The sequence below is a fragment of the Lissotriton helveticus genome, chromosome 11 (genome assembly GCF_964261635.1).
Source record: "Lissotriton helveticus chromosome 11, aLisHel1.1, whole genome shotgun sequence".
In the NCBI taxonomy this organism is placed as follows: domain Eukaryota; kingdom Metazoa; phylum Chordata; class Amphibia; order Caudata; family Salamandridae; genus Lissotriton; species Lissotriton helveticus.
In genome coordinates this window covers 881,912,384-881,929,805 of record NC_136072.1, presented here as the reverse complement: position 1 = coordinate 881,929,805, position 17,422 = coordinate 881,912,384, and the positions used below count along the sequence as shown (strand labels likewise).

Genomic DNA, 17,422 nt, shown 5'->3' with positions numbered 1-17,422 from the left:
AGAGAGACTGACTGACTGAGAGAGACTGAATGACAGAGAGAGAGAGACTGACTGACTGTGTGAGAGAGACTGACTGACAGAGAGAGACTGACTGACAGAGAGAGAGAGACCGACTGACTGACAGACTGACAGAGAGAGATAGACTGACTGACTGAGAGAGAGACTAAGAGAGAGAGAGAGAGAGAGACTGACTGAGAGAGAGAGAGACTGACTGACAGAGACTTACAGAGAGAGAGAGACTGACTGACTGAAAGAGAGATACTGACTGACAGAGAGAGAGAGAGAGACTGTGATGGAATTGGGGTCAAAGTGTGTATGAAGCTATGCAATGCCTGTTAAGATTGCTATTGTCTACTAATAAAAATGTATTATCAAAATGTGCTCTTTGTAGTTACATCTGCTTTTGAAATACTGCATTGTCGCATTGTCTAATGTTTTAAAACGGAAACGAGAAGGAGCAGTGGATGCACTTTTGTCAAAACTGAACGATGAGTGGGCCCGATGTTGTATATCATGACAGGAGTCTGCATCAGGAAACCCACCTAAAATTGGGCAAATTTCCCCGGTCTACTGATGGCAGGGCCCCTGTAATGAATGGACCGCCATCTAAGGTTGAGCTTAGTCTGCCTGCTGGCAGACTAAGCTCAACCTTTAACTCCACCATCCAGTGATACATATAACGGCTGTATTGGTGAAAGTGGCATAACAATAGCCCCGCTTCCCCTGTAGTATGGCGGGTCGCTGGCCTGGGGGCTCTAGTCTGGCGCGGAGAATGGGGGGGACCCCTCCATGTAGTTTGCAGGGGGCCCCTCACGTTTCGTTACGCCACTGGGAGACTTTAAAATTAACATGTTCAACATTATTTCGAATTTGAAGTTACTGCATAGGTAAATACAAAATTCATGCATAAGGTGGTAAATTATGGGTGACATTAAAAAGTAAGGCAAAAGCTTGCCTTTTAACAACGGTTCTGGGACCGTACGTGAGTTAAGAGCACAAACATATTAAGACACTTGTTTGGTTTTCGTACTTTTTATCATATTTTATAATTTACTTATTTCCCTTTCCTTTTGTTTATTATTTCTTTTATTCAGCATATTGTATATTTTTGCTTTTAGTTGCATTTTATATTTTCAGGTATGTATTTTTATTGGGTACTTCAATAAAAAGATTTTTACTGAAGATAGTTTCTGTTTTCAAAAATGTTAGAAAATATCTTGTAAGTTAGTAGAATATTTGTTTTACTGACAGAAATACATTCGATTCGTTTTTGGACAAATGCAAATTTAATCGATGACTTTCAAAAATGTGTTAATTACATACAATAGTGTCTCAAGCAGAGGACATACTTTAATAATACAGTCAATTGATTACTAGATAGAGGAACAAACCCAGTGCCCATTTCTTACTGTTTGGATTATTTTTTCAGTACTTTATGCAACATTATTTTATTAGTTTTTGTTACTTTAACACTGAATCATACTACCATTTATGGTCAGAGGCTTCTTTTCAGGAACATGATAAAAAAAAAACAAATTAAATAATGTTGCCTAGTATAATTAAAAAATGTCATGATATGGAAGGCCATGCACTGGTATCATCCTGTATACAGCTCTGTGCCTGAGAGTGGAAAGCGCATTGCAAATTAATATCACCAAAGGTTAATTTTAGTATGTTCTTTCAGACGGAGGGAGATCTACCATGCCACGGAATTATTACTCCCAGGAAGTAGAATGAAAAGAGGTGGTCATCTCAGGATTGATAATTGCATTAGGAGGACATTCAGGGCTAATATGAAACATAGCTTGTTCTCAAATAGATAATGGATTGTATTGGACTTTCTCTAACTATGAACCGTGAAGACAAAATCAGAAAAACAAATGTATTACACAGGCAATAAACAAAGGCGAGCAATAGTACTAAAGTCCAAGGAAATGTCCATGTGGTGTCAGTTCATAAGGACATAAGGAGGACAATTTAAGTTGGGTATGCCTTGGGCCGTATTATTACATGTGGTGTATTTTCTTTCATTGCATTGGGTGCTCCTAAAAAAAGGTGCGCCCTGCACAATGAAGGAAAATGCGCCATATTGTGATAAATGTGATGCCCTCAGGACAGCCAGAAACGTGCACTGGCCTGGGGACAGCGCATTCATTTGAAAAACTGAGCAGCTGCATTGAATCCTCTCTGTGTTTTCACAGTGCAGGCGACAACCCGCCTGCACTTTGAAGGGGGACTAGAGATCCCCTTGCAGGCGGGTGCAGACGGTGAATGCACCCACCTGCAAGGGGATGTCTAGGGGTTCTCCTCCCCCCCCTCCAGAGGGCTGCCATCAGGGGGAGCACTGACAGTGTGCCACGCACATCCTGAGAGCATCTTTGCCTCTGCGTTCACGTCTGTAATAGGGCGCAGGCACAGAGGCCAAGGGATTCCAACATTTGCATGGGGCACACCCCCATGTAAGCAAGGGGATGCCCTGTGCAGATAGTACTGGTTCTTTATGTGCGCCAGCGCTATGGTTATTACAGAAGGGGCCGCACAAGCATCTGCGGTCCCTATTGTAATACCAAAGTGCCCCTGGGGCGCGCAAAGCAGATGCCAATGCTCGCTGCACTACCCAGGGCACTTTGTGTAAAATGACCTGTGATATTTGCTATCTGTCAAAGCCATAGTGGTCCTTACAGCATTGTCACAGGATTCGTTTCCAACTTGTTTGATTTTACTTGACTCCCGAAAGCCATGGACTACCTCATCTTAGATATTGCAGCAGTGCTGCACTATCAGCCCCTAGTAACAAAAGCAGCAAGCACGCTTTTCCAGTCTCTTGGAGCCAGGCTGTACTTCCCCAGGGTATGACCCAAGAACATTTCTAGGGCTGCTTTGGGTTTCCAGTTGGGCCCTGCTTAGAGGCTAGAAAGAAGCTACTTGTCAGGGGTCATTAGCATGATTCCAGTTTGCGTGAACATAATTTGGGGATCTGCAGAAAGATATATTCTTACTACTATGCTGCACTGTGTGAATTAAATGTATGATTTTTAACTGTCACTACAAGATTTTAAAACCCCTTTCTAGTACATCTTTAGAACGAGAGGCTGTACAATCTGTCTTAGTGTGAAGTCAAGGAGATAAAAGGTCATTTCGTGTTACTCCCTGGCAAGGCATGAAGATCGTTTGTCTTATGATGTCATATCTGCTTTTCCGATGATTCCGATGAAATGGCTTCAGCGCTCATTTAGTGACCTGATAGGTCTAAACGGTGGATTGATCACAGGATTTGGAGCTGGTGCCGGGGCCGGTGGTGGTGGTGGTGCTTTCATCTCTGAGAAAAATAAAATGAAATATTTGTAAACATCTTAATTTATAGATTTGAGCAATTGTTTTGTATGAGTTTCATATACTAAAAGCACAGTTGAATAAAATGCCCTGATCAACTTCAGTACTGGAAAAAATGAACGGAATGGAAACCCGTGTCTTCTAAATACATTTCAATGTTTTTGATCAAATGCCTGTATTCCTAACCATTAAATACTTCCTCCCTTTACCATCTTCGCTGTTGATTCTTCTATCCTCTCCTTTCTTGTTCTCCAAAACCTTATTTGTTCCCTTCATTCCAGCTCTCTCAGTACCGCAGAGAACTTTAGCAACTTGATAACAGAAGAGAAACAGGATACATGATTGGTTTTACTGAATCCTCTACATACGTTACATATAAAGTGTCATTTTACCTCAATTTGTATTTAACTCAACAGCTTTCCTTTGCACAACGGATTAAGGGGCATATTATCAACAAAAGGCGATACATTATCGCTGCTTTTATCGGCAGAATACTACCGGTAAAACGAGGATAATGGGCTTGATAATATGCCCATGAGAATTCCCATAGAAGCCCATGTTCACACCAGAACATGGGCTTCTATGGGAATTTTCAAGGGCATATTATCAAGCCCATTATCGCCGTTTTATCGGCAGTTTTCTGCCGATAAAAGCTGCGATAATGTATCGCCTTTTGTTGATAATATGCCCCATAGTCTCCTACTGTCAATGCCACTATCTGGGGTAATGAGAAAGAATGATGCACACTCCAAGGTGCAGTAAGATGGTTTATGAAGTAGCTTCTATGAAGAGCCCCACCAGGAGCAGCCTCCCTTCTGCTCAGTCCATACTCCAACTGACACTCACAGGCACCCAACATTCCAATGCATCACAATGCACCAACATTCCACATAGCACACTTATATTGGCTGAGCAGCAGGTATAACACTTTAGCAACTTGATCACATGAGAGAAACAGGATACATGATAGGTTTTACTGTTTCCTCTACGTACGTTACATATAAAATGTCATTTTACTTCAATTTGTGCTTGGCTCAACAGCCTTCCTTTGCACAAAGGATTAATTCTCAAACTGTCCATGACACTTTTCTGAGGGTAATTTCCTTTCTATTCCCTCTTGCTCACTCTCCTCCTGGTTCCTCTTGTGTATTGCATTTTTACATCATTTTCTTTGCAAAGCATCTTATTTTCACTCTCACACTAAAGGCCTACTAAGCATCAAACCCTATAACACATTAATTTTTTTTAAATCTTTCAATAAAGGCATGGCCCCTTCTTGAATTTCTTGACATAGCAACTCCCACTGGATTATCTTCCAATTTGAGTAATTTTACACTACCCTAGTTTCTAGAACATTGCGGCAGATTTATAATTCCTTCGAGCAATGCAGCAAGCCACCTTACTGAGCTGCGCTGCATGAAAGGGAAATGACAGGAAAGTATTGTATTTAAATTATACGGTGCATCCCTGTCCATTCCTAGCGTTGGAGCACTTTGAGCTGTCTAGCACCAATGCAGGCACCCTTCCGTCAGGTTGCAAGGGTGCTGCGTTGTAGGCATGATTATTTTTGTACAGGAACGAACACCTTCCTGCAAAATAACAATCCTGAGAGGCATCTTCCTCTTTCTACATGTGCAGCAGAAAGCAGCACAAGTAGAAAGAGGAAAAAAAGGAGAAATAGATATACTTCTCGTTACCCCTTACCAGGGGAGGCATAGTATTTCGATGTATTCCCAGGTCTACACCTAATGGTAAATCTGGGAATGTGCCAAAATCCATGGGTGGATGTGTGGGAACACCCATGAAACACCTCCCTGCCACAGAGTAATACAAGGCAGCGATTTAGGTTGCCTTGCATTAATCTAGATTTATCAAAACCCTCAGGACCACGCAAGGTGATCGTGCCTGGCCTGATAAATCTCACTTAGGTTTTGCATCGCCTTGTGCACCCTTACATGGTGCAACGGTGAATCAAAACTGTGATAATATGCCCCTTAATTTAAAAATCCTTCCTCAGGCCTTGAGATTGTAAACTTCTGTTTGTCACGTGTAGGGTAAAGAATTGTCTGAGGAACTCCCTCAATTACCCGAATCTGCTAATACTTTATGTTACGCTCCTAAGGTAGACTAGTGAGCTGGCCCTGAAGATACTATGTCAGGTCCAGAGGTAAGCTTTATGCTTTCTGACATTTTTTAACCTCAACTCAGTAGCCACATTAGACATCAATAAAGAACCACAAGTGTAGAGCTAATCAGGCAAAAGTTAGTATTATAAATGAAAAACATGTAATCTAAACAGCCACTGACAAGGTCCCATCCTCAATAAAGTCCATCAAAGCATCTGTTTTAGCCCCTTTCTTTACTGGTCAGCAGTCATAGATCAGTGGCCTTATTTTCTGCCACTGATAATGTCTAGCACTTACTAGGCAATAATGAGGATAAAACGATGTACAGTGTGCTTGTTCTAATAGCTGTCATCTGTCCCTTCACTTTCATTGCAAGCAGTAAGTTCCTGTCAGACTATATGCACAGTTGTGATAACCATTGGAATAGAGGGACTGGGGATCATGAGTGGGAGTGGGTGGGGTGAGCGGACAGTATTGGTTCTGTACTGCAATGTGTGAAGAGCTGATACATAAGTCAGGCATGGTGTTGCATCCTCTTGTGTGTGAGGCATTATAGTTAGGGACTAGGGAGCCAGGTGGTCTTGGTTTACAGAATACGGAAAGCACCGGTAGTTCTAATTTCCTGCATGTGTGTGTGTGTGTGTGTGCTTACCATCTTACTGAGTGCACCATGGCATAATGAGGTCTTTTGGCACAGACTCTATGTTTGTTGATCCACATTCATATTTTGTCCTTCCCCCAAATTGGCACCATTTTAGAGAGGATTATTTTGGCTATTGTACACTCAGGGACAACTGCGAGTTAGATGTTTTCCATATAAATAGAGAAAGGAGCACAAGGAGGTTTTCCATGATGGTTTAGGATTGCAGTTTACAGTGGAATACACAAATTGGTCCGGTCTTCTCAGGCATTACTTTGGTCTGCATTTCTCATGTTTCTGGTTACCACGTCGATAATCTTGGCCTGATTGCAGCGTTTTACATGTCTGGTGCATAGTGTCTGCATAGCATGAACGGCTCCGAGGAGCTTTATTCAATGAGACCTTTCTTGCAATAAATATGTGTCTTTCACAGGTCACAGAAGTCAGTACAGAGCTGGAAAACATACTAAAGCCTTCAGGGAAAAGGAAAAAGGCAAAGGAGCCAGCCTATACCTCTTCCATTTTTTTTGTGTGGAGTTTTATATAGCGCTTACTAGACCCGGAGGTATCAGAACGCTTTACATGAGAAGCAGTTACGTTATGTACAGATGCATTCATTTTTGTTAAGCACGGGGAGATTAAGGGATTTGCTCAGAATCAGAGAATGTTGAGCGACCCTGCCAAGAATCGAACCTGGTTCCCCAGCTCTGAGGTAGCCGTAGCCGTTAGGCCACATTCTCTCCAATTTGAGTGAAATGGACACCAGAGTGGAAGACATGCCATGCTGAAGGGTAAGAACAACGCTCAGGAGCACTTTGGAGCTACTGAAAGGAAAGGCAACCTGATCCATTTATAAGATTTTGTGTGGTTTAAAAAAATATTTATCTGAAATACAGAGGGTCTGAGATCCTCCACATCTAGTTAACAGATTCTTTTTCTAAAGGATGAAGACAGGAACCCAGGGGAGCCCCGAGCTAACACACCACACTGCACTTTTCTATGTGGATATTTGTTAGTAGCTATAAAGCAAGTGTCAACCACCCTTGCAGAAGTCAGGCTTGCTTACTGCGCTCGCTCACTATGCACCATATGGGGACAGATCTGATCAAATTTGCCAGGGCTGCTTTGGGGTCCCAGTCCAGCCCTGAGACTATGTCCTGATTTAGAGTTTGGCAGAGAGGATCTTCCATTGCAACTTTGATGGCATACTCTTGCTTCAAAACTGTGAGTCTGCCTGTCTCATTTAGAGGTAGCCAGACAGAAAGTATGTAGAGGATGGAGTCTACTCTAGCTCTGACGCTGACACACTTCTCCGATTGTCCAACCGAGTATGGGCATCTTTGGATAGCAATCAGATTGGCTGCCCTGATTAGAGTTGCCAGTTAGATGGATTTTTTTTTGCTGCCCATCACCATCAGGTAAAACCTGGCTGGGAGAGACAGTAAAAAACGGATGGTGTGGGGCTATTAGTTTTACATTTTTCAATATATGACTCAGCTTTGAAAGTTTGTTTTTGAAAAATGTAAAACTTTAAAAAAGTTTAATGATGGGCCGTCCTGTGTAAAACATTTCCAACATTGAATGCAACTGCTATAACTATGGTTCTTGCCAATGTAAGAGATATTCACAGGGCGAGTGGTCATCTCTGACTTTAGTTGACGGCAAATCCATAAGGGTGACAGAGTATTTTTTTATTCTCTCACCTTGATGGACATACAATTGCCCGCCAAAGTATAAATGAAGGCCGTAGCCAGAAACAGTTTTCTTTGGGTAAAATCAGCCCACTTTTTTGAATGCGTAACAGTGTTGATATAAGCACTAGTGATGGTCTGGAAGATTGTCATTGTATAGGGAAATATCATTATTGAGATTCATAAACCCTCATCTCTGAAAGGGCTTCTCATATTCTGTTCTAGAACACCTCTGCTGCTGACAAGACCCCAGTCCTGAATCTTTTACAACATGAGTCTTTTATAACATTTTACTCCAAAATTAGATGTTTTCCTATTAGTGCCTATATATGGTAAAACATGGTATTCAGGATCATAACCTCACACTCGATAATAAACCAGAGCTAACATTTAGTACTGAAATGTGACTAAAAGAGGACTCAGCCCCAGTGCTTAATTTGTAAAATATGAAGTCCAGGTGCTCAAATGTTTGGTGGAGGCCACACCTACTTTCCCCCGGATCCACCCACTTCCTCCATGGGCTCCACCCACTTACTCTTGTTGGCTCCACCCACATCCTCTACTAGCACTGCTAAAAGTCAGATGTAATTCCCGATCTGAATTTCAGCTAGGGAGCATTCCTTATTGTAAGGTTTTGATAGGAGGTTACCCTGCCTTGTGGAAATGTTTAAAAAGATTACATCGCAAGTGCATTTAAAGCACAATTTGGAAGAAATTAGCTAAAATTACTAATGCATTGTAAAGGAACACTTAAAATATTCCAGTGCTCTATATGCCGATTTGGGGTGAATAGAGGTTTGACATTTTTAACGGAGTCGATGAGTTCAAAGATACAACTTTTACATAGCTAATGTGACAAAATAACCCAAAATGTACATTTCATACAACTTTGCACATAAGTACTGCTGCACTAAACAACACTGCAGTGTTCTCTTTACTGACTACAAATGCACTCATGCATGGCTGATGCCAACAGGGTATAATTACATCAACTCATCAACTGGGTTAGAGCGGGCATTTGTATTCTTTGAAGAAAGGATCACAACTTTGTATACGTAGTTGGGGTGGTTTGTCAAATTGTCACCCAGAGATTCTTTAAGGCATGGGCAAATTGGGCAATTAATCTGGGCCTCCACCTCTCAAGGCCCTCCCCCAGTATTCTCTCTCTCTTACTCGCTTCTATTTTTCTCTCTAAATCCCTCCCCCACCCCCTGTCTACCTTTAACTCTGATTGTCTTTCTCTACCTATCCCTCCTCTCAAAAACCTGTCTTTCTATATATCTTCCCTTCTTTCCTATCTCTTGCTCTGCCATCTCTCTCTGGGTATCTGACCTCACCCCTCTTTTCCCCCATCTCTCTCTGCTTCCTTCCTACCCTTCCACCCTACCCTCTTCTAAGTTATTCTTCACCTCACCTCCCTCTTTCTACAATGCTTCTGCCTCTCCTTCGGCCCCACTTTCTCTACGCAACCTCAATTTTTAACTGTCTTCTACTACCTCACAAATCAAATCAGTAAATCCTCATTCTTCTCTCAGCGCATTTCTCTATCGCTGTCTCTGACTACTTCCAGTTCTATGGCACTTTTCTGTACCACCGTCCACCTTTTTGTGCCCCGCTGCCACTTTATGTATTATGTATGTATCCATTCTTCACTTCACCTCTCACTTTTCCTCTCTATTTATCTCTAGATTTGTATGTACCTGAGTAACTCTCTCCTCTCTTAGCTCAACTCTCTCAGCCTCACTCCTCTCTCTCAGGCACATCTTTCAAGTGAGCCTCTCTCATGTCTCGGCCAGTCTCTGTGCCCATCTCTACCCTCTTCTCTTGACCTCACCTCCCGATCTGTTGTCCACCCTTTGCTGTGCACCACACCACACTGTTGTCATCATCTCCCTATCTAGCATCCACTTTCCATCAACCTCACCTCTTTCTCTAAACCATATTCCGCTCTTTCCCCCACCTATCTTTACCTTTCTGTACCTCACCGCTTAATTTTTTATCACTTCTCTAACTACCCACTCCCTCATCATTGTCCCCCTACATCATTTCTCTATGTCACATCTCACTCACTTCCTCATTTATTTCTACATAGTTTACTCTTGTCTCTCTCTTTTATCCTCTCGATTTACACCACCATTCATTGCTTACCTCTCCTCTCCCATCTCTCATGTCTTATTTCTTTCTTACTACACCTCTCCTACTCTAACTCTTTTTTTTCTGTCCCTCTCTCATCTTTCTGTGCTCCTTTCCCAGTATCAACCCACTCTCCCGTCCTCACCAACACAACACCCATCCCTCCACTTCTCCCCACTTCTCTCTCTCTACTTATTAACTTTTGTATATCACCTCTTACACGCTACCTCTTTACCTCAACCCAGTGTTCTCTAGCTATGATTCACTGGCTTCAGCTCTCTTTCACTTCCTCACCTCTGTCTTTTTTCTTCACCTCTTTTCTCTCAACATCTCATCTTTCTACTCTTGCTCTAACTTTTCTTTCTACCTCTCTTCTATTGAGGGTACTCTTTTACATGTTCCCTAATCATACAGGCAACCTATGAAACCTACAGCATTTAAAGGCAGAGCCTTCATGATTAAGTTTTGGCACCTCCTGCGATCACTGCTCGTCACACGATGGTTCTCTTCACAGTTCATACGCATGAAGTGAATCACTGAGTGAAGAGTCCAAGGCATGCCCTGAGCAATCATGCCTCTAGCACCGGGCACTGTGTGCAGCAGTAGTAAAATGCCCTTAATGGCATTGATTTGTTAGCGACTTGCCCGTGCTGCTAAAGTCTGGGGTTAAGTTAAAGGCCATGCACGGCCCCTGCCCTTCATCCAGCCTTGTCCTGGCCTGGGCAGTGGCACTGTAACCCAAGCATTAGAAGTTGATATCTGCAGCTATTATCTGTGTGGTGTTGTGCTTTAAGTGTGTGTTTCAAATAGAATTTCTATTTTAAGTAAAACACTGATTTGGACATTTAGTTATTGCACTGCTGGGTGGGTGTTGATTTCCGAGTTAGCGCTCCCTAATCTACATCAGTGGGAAGATCGTGACTGCAACGACAACTGAGACTCAAATTCTGGAGGAGTTGTACTTGGCCCATTTTACTGACCCACAGTGCAAAGGATCTTGGGACATCTGAGTCAAATGACTGCAGCCCCCACTGCTCACTGCTGAGTCCCAGCAGTCTCCTGCATGTATGTGACACCCCCCCCAAATGGAGTTTTAAGTTACAAAGTACCTCTCAAAACCCTGGCTGACATAAGGGTCGATGTCAGGCATCTGAAGTGTAGGCAGCTGCTCAGGGCCCCACCCTTAGTTCAACACCATGGGGCCTCACCCCAATATGACAGAAATTCCCTCTTTTTCACTCTTTCCTCAGCTCTGAGGCCCAGCAGAGTGAGTGAAAAAGGGGCCTGCCTCTTGACTTCAATGCGCTAGATTATGAATGCGAGGGCCAGATGAGAGGATCTCTCTTCCCTGGGTCTCACAGTGCTAAACCAAGACGGGGGTGGGGTGGGGGGCTCCACTAGGCTTGCCAACACTTTGTTATAGGTGGGTGACTCATGGAAGGGGGCTCTCATCCCCAGAGCATCAACATGCTAGCCTATGGCTGTGAGGCCCAGGGTAAGGGGGTCATGTACCTCACAGCACAAACCCATCACTGAGAGGAGCAGGAGAGGAAATCCCTCTCTCCTGAGCATTACAGCACACAACGATGGCTCCTTCCCTTCCAATCACTTGCCCTCCTCATCCCTGGAACTGGCAGCACTAGGTATAGCTACCAGGTCCTGGTCCAGAAAAGAGGGAATACGTCTCCAGGCATCTTAGGGCTTGCCCTCGGCTGCAAGGCCCAGTGTAGGGGTACCCTGTTCCTGTGGGCATCTGAGCTAGACAATGCCTGTGAGACCTAGGAGAGGCTACCTACCCTGCACATCGCTGAGTTGACTGTGGGCCTCAAAGCACTAAGTTATATCTGCAAGACAAGACGTAGGTGACTGTCAAGGTGTTTGCCTCACCTGGGACTCCTAGCGTTAGGTCATGGCTGCGAGGCTTGGGCCCCTTCCCCTGGGATTTGCAGAGGTAAAACATGGACACGACTGTGAGGCCTACTGAAGACCCATGGTCTCATATCTGATTGGACCGTGATTTTGCATGTGTACTAACCGGTGCTAAAACCAGTGAATGTGTTTTTTAACTTTCCAGAGCACTTTTCTGCTGCATAACGTTCCGTGCAGAGCAAGGGCAGTTCATGCACTTGAGAGAGCACAAATCTGAAAAATGTAGAAGTGCACCATATTTACAAGCATGTTGTATTAGTTTAGAATAGAATATATAAGAGTGTCAAACCTATAGAGTGAAGATATATATATGAGTGTTTAATTCGAATAGGGATACATATATCAGTGTGAAAAACTAATGTAGAGATTTGTAGAAATGTTAGGATGATGTTAGAGTCTCACGTTATGTGGCTGTGTGAAAAAGAAATGTAATTCTGCAAACCATGGAAATGTGTAGGCCACATGGCATTTCACAAGAAACGAAAGATGCTGCTACACTTTTAAGTAACTTGGATTCTAATGTCATTTTACTGCAAAGTATTATTAATCATAGAATTGAAATGTTTTAAATAGATGTGTTTCATTATAGTAATGTGTGTTAGTTAGAATACTGCTTAAACAAAGAAATTAAATGTGCATATTGTAGAGGCCCGTTTCATGTAATTTTAGTAGGCCTGAATAGATAAAGTTGCTTCTTTGATCTGTATGTGCTCGTTAGAGAAAAAGTTGTGTTAGGCACAAACTGTAAAGCCTGTTCAAATGGTTTATGACTTCGAGATATGGCGGAGGCCGGAATTTGGGGCCCACAGAGAAAGTGTCTTTTGCAGGTGCAAGGGGGTTTTATCAGGAAAGTGATGAATAGACTTTTGTTCAAGAGAGCCAGGCACAGGCCTGGAGGAGTCTTCAGGAATTTCCTGGGGGTACCGTCTTGCCGGAGAGAAGCCTGGAAAGCAAGGTCAACTTTAACGAAGGGTCCCGAGGAGTACCAGCATGGAAGTTGCCGCCAGAACCAACACCACGTGAGAGGCGTCTCCAGGGGCGTTCCTATTGGAAAAGTGGTTTTGTATTAGGGACAGCACCCCGGGGTGGAGTTAGAGCAGACGATCTGAGGAACCTAAGAGAGCGGATGGGTAGGCAGATAGAGAACTGCAAGACTTTGACTTTGAGACAAAGACTAAGGGAAGTGTGTGATCTTCTTTGGAAGTCACCACGGCTGACACCTTTTTAGGTAAAGATCTTGTTAAGTAGGGATGTCACTTAGTCTAGTGTATGGACAGCCTAACCTGTATTTTCCTTTCTGTAAATGACTCTTAAGTTGCAACTCGTAGCTATTCTCGCAACTTTAATGACCTTTGAGCTGATCTTGGTAATTCTATTCTGTCGACTACGAGCATTTAGGGATTTTATGTTTATCTTGACACCTGTATATCTTTTGAACCTCATTTTGAGATGCTTGTATCTCCAGATAGCTTTGGTTTTATAATAAACTTTTAAACCTTTTCCAGTGGTAAGTGGTTCTTTAGAGTGGCGTAAGTTCTTTCTTGATTAACCTAGTAGTGGATTGCCTTTTACTCAATGACAGGTACCAACGATTTAGTCGACCTGAATTGGGATCTGGATTAATGACAACAGGCCAGAAATCCCGCGTTAGCAGTTGGTAGCAGAGGATGGTTACCTTCTTGAGGAAGGTGATCTAGACTAGGTTAGTTTACCCCAAGGTCCCTAGAGATCGAGAGGTGGCCTGCCGAAGAAGGTGCTGACGGAGAGAGAAAAGCAGCAGTATCGGACGAGAGTGAGTATAAAAAGGGTCATGCGTGGACAGATTGCGGTGTTTTGTGTTGTATTTGTATTGTAATGTCATGCGGAGTTGAATGCCTGTAGTGTGATTGTGAGAAGGTTGTGAGCGCGCGCAACCTGGTAAAATCTTAAGTTCGGGGTAGAGCTTAAGTGGTTCGGGTGTATCGAACATCCAGAGTAATTGTCGACCAGAGTAAGGAGGTCATGAGGTACCATTGACCGCCGCAGGACCGAGATAGGGGGAGTGTAAGAGTGAGTGTGTGAGTAACGGACGCTGGTCGAAAGTTACTGTGTGTAAGTAACCTATCAGAGAAGGCGATTGTCTGGACGTAAACGGAAAGACATTTTCGTCAGTTAAGGTGACAATTACAGATAGACTGTGGGCGTACAGTCAAGAAAAGTGATCGCTTGGACGGAAGTAATAATTTTTCAGAGTATGAATGGGACGCATGCATGACCGCGGAGACGAGCTGAGTAAGGAGGGGAACTGCTGCGAAGGGGGACGAGTGACGTCAACGCGAGCCGCGCTGAGATAGGCCGGTTAGTGAGAAGCCGCGCTGTGATAGGGCGGTTGGTGTGACATCAGTGAAAAGCCGCGTTGTGATAGGGCAGTTAGCGAGAACCGTGCTGAGATTGGTGGATTGTCATTAGGAAGTAAACAAACGCGGAGAAAATAGAAATTCTGTAGGTTTTGAACATGAAGTGTTTTAAATGTTTGAGAGGGATTTTTAAGAGAAAAAGAAGGAACTCTTATTACGGGGAAGAGGCACCGCCAGAGGGTACACCAGCTTACTATATGGCAACGAATGTTGGCTTGCATACTATACTATGGATTAGTGAATGGAGCAAGATTTCGGAAGGGAATGAGGAACTGACGTTTCCTAAGTATGGAACGTTTAGGTTAGAGGCTTTACATCGGCTGAAAGCAATTATGTCCTCATTGAATCCTTCGCCTAGACCAAAACAGTTTGAGGCCCTTAATGCGTGGATTAGGGCGGCACACGATAGAAATTTGAACAGGCGCCAAGAAAGGTTGAAGCGATCAGTAAGGGCAGTGCGAGATGCCCAATGGGATGCGGACGCCAAGAGATGGAAGGTACAGGCTATTGAGGTGGATAAGTTGTACCCAGTGAGAGAGGTGTCAGGAGAAAAGAGGCTCATGAAAGAGGATGAGGAGAGCGAGTCGGAGGACAACTTGATAAACAGATTGCTAATAGATAGACCGCCTCCGAACGTTGGGGAGACAGAAAGTAAGGAACTCCCAAGGGAAGGTGGTGCTGCCATAGAGGGGTATAGATCACTCCCTATATCGGAGTGGACACCTACCAAAGGTGAGGAGACACCTCAACCTAGTACAGTACAGAGTGTAGTCGGAAGGTTTGTGGTACAGAAGACGCCAACCACTGAGAAGGTTGAGTCTTACGGGTTGCCAGACGCTCTACAAGTACCCGTTACCATAGGTCCTATAGTATCGATTTACAACCCCGAGAGAGACAGAGAGGAAGAACAGATACGGTTAGACAGAGAGAGAGTTGAAATGGAAAGGAGAAATAACATGACAAATGCCTGGAGGCAATTGCCAGGACCAGTGACGTGGAGCACCCCATTTGATCCAGCAGTGGGTCCCGCAGCAGAACAGGGGGGTCAGAGAGGACCGATGGACCTGAGGGGACCACGGCCGAAGTCCTTTAAGGAGCTGAGGGCCGACTTGAGAGAATGGGATGGGTCCACAGAAGCACCAGCCCACAGGTCAAGAACAGGGGCTGAGTGGGGAAGTTGAGGCGATGGAACATTGTCTCACTGCGGGGCTAGCGCAAGCAGTCAGGAGTGGGACGGTAAAAGTCAGAAGAGTAGAGGAGTCATACGTCATACAGACAGAGGAAATGAGCAGGAGCAAAGAGGCAGAAGTATGGAGTATGGGGAAACATCTCGTCTCATTACCAGTGAGGGAGACCGAAGGACACAAGAATACAGGGATAGGTTTAGATGTACTCACCAGGCACCTAATGATAATGTACAGCACTGGAGCCGTGGGAGCATGGGGAGCAGTGAAGGATCTTGCCATGGGTTGAGAGATCAGAGACTACCGGCAAATGACGAAGAAAGGGGGAATAACGGAATGCCTTACCATGCATCTAAGGAAACCATGCAGGATGGGACTTGTGGGATTATGAGAAATGGGAAAGTGTTTCACCATACACCCAGAGAGGATGGAACTGCATGGGACCTGGAGAGATGGGAACATGGGAGGACTCCCCATAACTCGTCTGAGCCTAGACGTAGGACTCGGAGCTGGGATGGGAGAGATGTGAATGGACCCCCTAGAGCTAGCATACTGAAAGCTGCAGTAAAGGCCAAAAGACTCGATGTCACTAGTTTAAAAAATGATCTGGACGAGATAATAGATGGGACGTTAGCCTTAGAAAGGATTGACTTGTACGAACAAGATGAGTTACTGTTTATAGCAAAGGATATTACCCGAAAGGCAAGAGCAATTCATGAGAAACTGTCTGAACTGGCAGAGAAGTATATGGTAGACTTGTCCAGAACAAAGACATTACAGAGTAACCATAGGTTGCAGTATTCAGACCAAGACCTAGATGAGAAGAGAACTACAGGATTAAAAACACACATAAGGGAGCTGATAACAGGAATAAGAGCGTGGAGAGATCTGGACAAATGGGAAGAGAGGTGGTCCAAAAGGGGTACTGTCAGGAGGAGCACGAGTGTGATGTCTCCGGAAGGAAGGGTAATGCAGATGGAGGCATTTCCTTTGAGAGAAATATCGAATGGGAACTATGTACATGTGCCCTGGAGTAGAGGAGATTTGACTGCATTTACCAACTCATTTCCGAAGTTAAGGGACAATCCTGTTGAGTGGTACAAGCAGGTAGAAAGGTTTGTGAAAATCTCAAAGGTATTGTGGATTGATTTGAACACCTTGTTTGACATTGTGGTGCCAGGAGATTTGTGGACAGCATGCAAGACTAGTGTCGAGTGGCCAACGGTAGAACCAGAAAGGAATGCTGCTACAAGTGGACCGTCTGAAATTGTAATGTTGAAATATGAAAGAGTAATAACTTGGCTGAAGGATAAGGTCCCACCACAAGACATAGATTGGGTAAAAATAGACCGAACAAGACAGGAACCCAAGGAGACAGTTCATGAGTTTTATGAGAGATTGCTGAAAACATTCAAACAATACAGTGGACTCGATGTAATGGACCCCAAGGATATAGGACAGTTTGTGTCAAAGTTTGTTTTGGGGTTGAGACCTGATATTTGTTTGATGATTCAGCAACATTTAATTTGTTGGCAAAACAGACCATTAGATGAGATTTTGAGGTATGCAAGGTACTGCAGTGACGAAATAGATTCCAAAGCAAAGAAGCTAAAAGAGAAGCTTATGGTGGTGCAGATGCAGTCAGCTGGAAAGAGCGGACAGCAACAGCAGGGGACGGGGACAATGAGACGGAAATCGAGCAATCAGAATAAGGACAGGGAGGAAAACGTGGGACCTAGAATTGACATTGCTACGTTGAAGAAAACGACAAAGTGCCACCAGTGTCATCAGGTGGGACATTGGAGACGCGAGTGTCCCTATAACCCTGAAAACGGGGAACTAGAGGTAGAGGAGGAGGTTCCAGAGGTTCCAGTTCAAGGGGTGACAGTGCCAAGAATTAAGGTGGCCAAAGGGGGGACTTCGGCTCCACGAGCTCAGTTTCCGCAGCCACCGAAGATTTCGACAGGGGGAAAGGTTTTTAGACAAATGC

At 44.0% G+C, this 17,422-nt stretch overlaps 1 protein-coding gene across 1 annotated transcript in view; it reads right to left on the bottom strand.

The window, feature by feature from the left end:
* Positions 1 to 1,273: 1,273 nt before the first annotated feature.
* LOC144792203 (stonustoxin subunit beta-like) overlaps positions 1,274 to 17,422 on the bottom strand; it is a 132,446-nt gene continuing 116,297 nt past the window's right edge. Inside the window, exon 3 of the mRNA XM_078667103.1 lies at positions 1,274 to 3,319. Within this exon, the coding sequence (XP_078523229.1) occupies positions 3,222 to 3,319 (98 nt within the window). The 3' untranslated portion in view covers positions 1,274 to 3,221. The remainder of the gene's footprint in view (positions 3,320 to 17,422) is intronic.